Source organism: Haplochromis burtoni, unplaced genomic scaffold, assembly GCF_018398535.1.
Source record: "Haplochromis burtoni strain Fernald_Lab_line unplaced genomic scaffold, NCSU_Asbu1 Contig_5585, whole genome shotgun sequence".
Lineage (NCBI taxonomy): Eukaryota > Metazoa > Chordata > Actinopteri > Cichliformes > Cichlidae > Haplochromis > Haplochromis burtoni.
In genome coordinates, this window is record NW_024587946.1 from 161 (window position 1) to 1,618 (window position 1,458).

At 41.1% G+C, this 1,458-nt stretch overlaps 1 protein-coding gene across 1 annotated transcript; it reads right to left on the bottom strand.

Moving 5' to 3' along the window:
- Window positions 1–344: 344 nt before the first annotated feature.
- Window positions 345–1,445, bottom strand: LOC106632992 (protein mono-ADP-ribosyltransferase PARP14; the record flags this gene model as incomplete). Its single annotated transcript, XM_014331757.2, is given in 2 exon segments — window positions 345–430; window positions 750–1,445. Coding segments are annotated over 2 exon segments (252 nt in total), but the record flags the coding sequence as incomplete, so codon positions are not given.
- Window positions 1,446–1,458: the final 13 nt, after the last annotated feature.

Sequence of the window (1,458 nt, forward strand, 5' to 3'; positions counted from 1 at the left end):
TGAAAGACTTGAGGAGGCTGAACTCTGAAGGAACTGTGGATTCATTCTCTAACAATGTTTTCTGAACTTTTGACCAAACAAAAGTTTCTGTTCTGTTTCTCTGCTGCTTTGTTATTTATGCTAAACTAGCCTCGAGCTCTGCATTACACATGTAGGAAGATCTGAGATCAATATTAATAAAAGAAAGAGACTGTGTGTAATAATATATTTATGCCTGACTATTAAAGTAAAAAGACTATTTAAAGAAAGGGTTCGTCCTAAAATGCACTGACCTCTGTCTAGGAAGCAGACTTCCTGTAAAATAAATAAATATGAATGGAAACATGACGTGAATGAATTTGTACCTTGTGGTCATCGGCACACAGCTGAAACACTGCGGGCTTAAACTCCTCCCTCTCCAGGACTAAGTCAGCAGTGATTGGCTGCTCTGCTGCGAGCCCAAAAGACAAAGTTAGTCTAAAACAGCTCAAAAAAATGTTGTATTATAGCAAAGAGATCAGTGAATGTCACATAGAGTCCAATCTCCATAAAACAATGTGCGAAAAATCCACAAAAACACTATACTGAAAAAAAACATATAAACAATATTTTAATTGAGAATAGTAAAATATAATATATTTAAGACACTGCAGCAGTTTCTGTTCTTAGATCTTCATCACTGACAGTTTTGTTCAAAGAAGAGCTGATGTAAAAAAGTGCATCAGCCTGAATGTGATTTATTGTTAACAGATTAAAAAACAATGTAATACCTTCAGTTTTGCTAACGACACTCTTCTCCTCCACCCTCTCTTCCTGTCTCTTCTTCATGCTCATGTGGAAATGTTTCAGCATGGCCGTCTGGAAGATCAGGATCTTCACACTCCGAACAAACCTCGGCTGTTTCCTCTTCACAAACTGCACCACTGCATCCACCATGGCCTCAGCCACCTCTGAAGGGCTGGCCCCTCCCTGACCTGATGGGCAGACAAGGACCAAGCAATGATAATGATGATGATGATGAAAGGACGACAGCTTGTTAGATTCAGAATATGAGTTTCATTTCAATACAGTGCCAAGAGAAAGAGCTGGACAAATGAACCATACTGTCTGAAAAACATAGAAATAAATCAGTTAGAACACGGAGCACCAACAGTCCACCTCAGAGTCGTTTGCACTGTTGGAAAAAGCACTAATGTGACTGAGATGAGCGAGCATGGAGGAGCAGCAGAGATGGAAACTACCTCGCAGCAGTGAATCCACCGGACAGTTAGCTGCTCTAATCACACATCGCTGTAATCTGACATCACACAGAGTCGGTAGAATGGAGCTGTGTTTCAACTTTGTATTAAAGACATTTTAGTGGCACAAACTCAGGTTTGTAAGAGTGGGGTGAAGTAAGGATGCTTTGCATTGCTGCACAGTGAACCGAGTTGTGATGGAGGTGTAGCCTGTGGCTCTGCTGCAGGGGAGGGGTGGTGC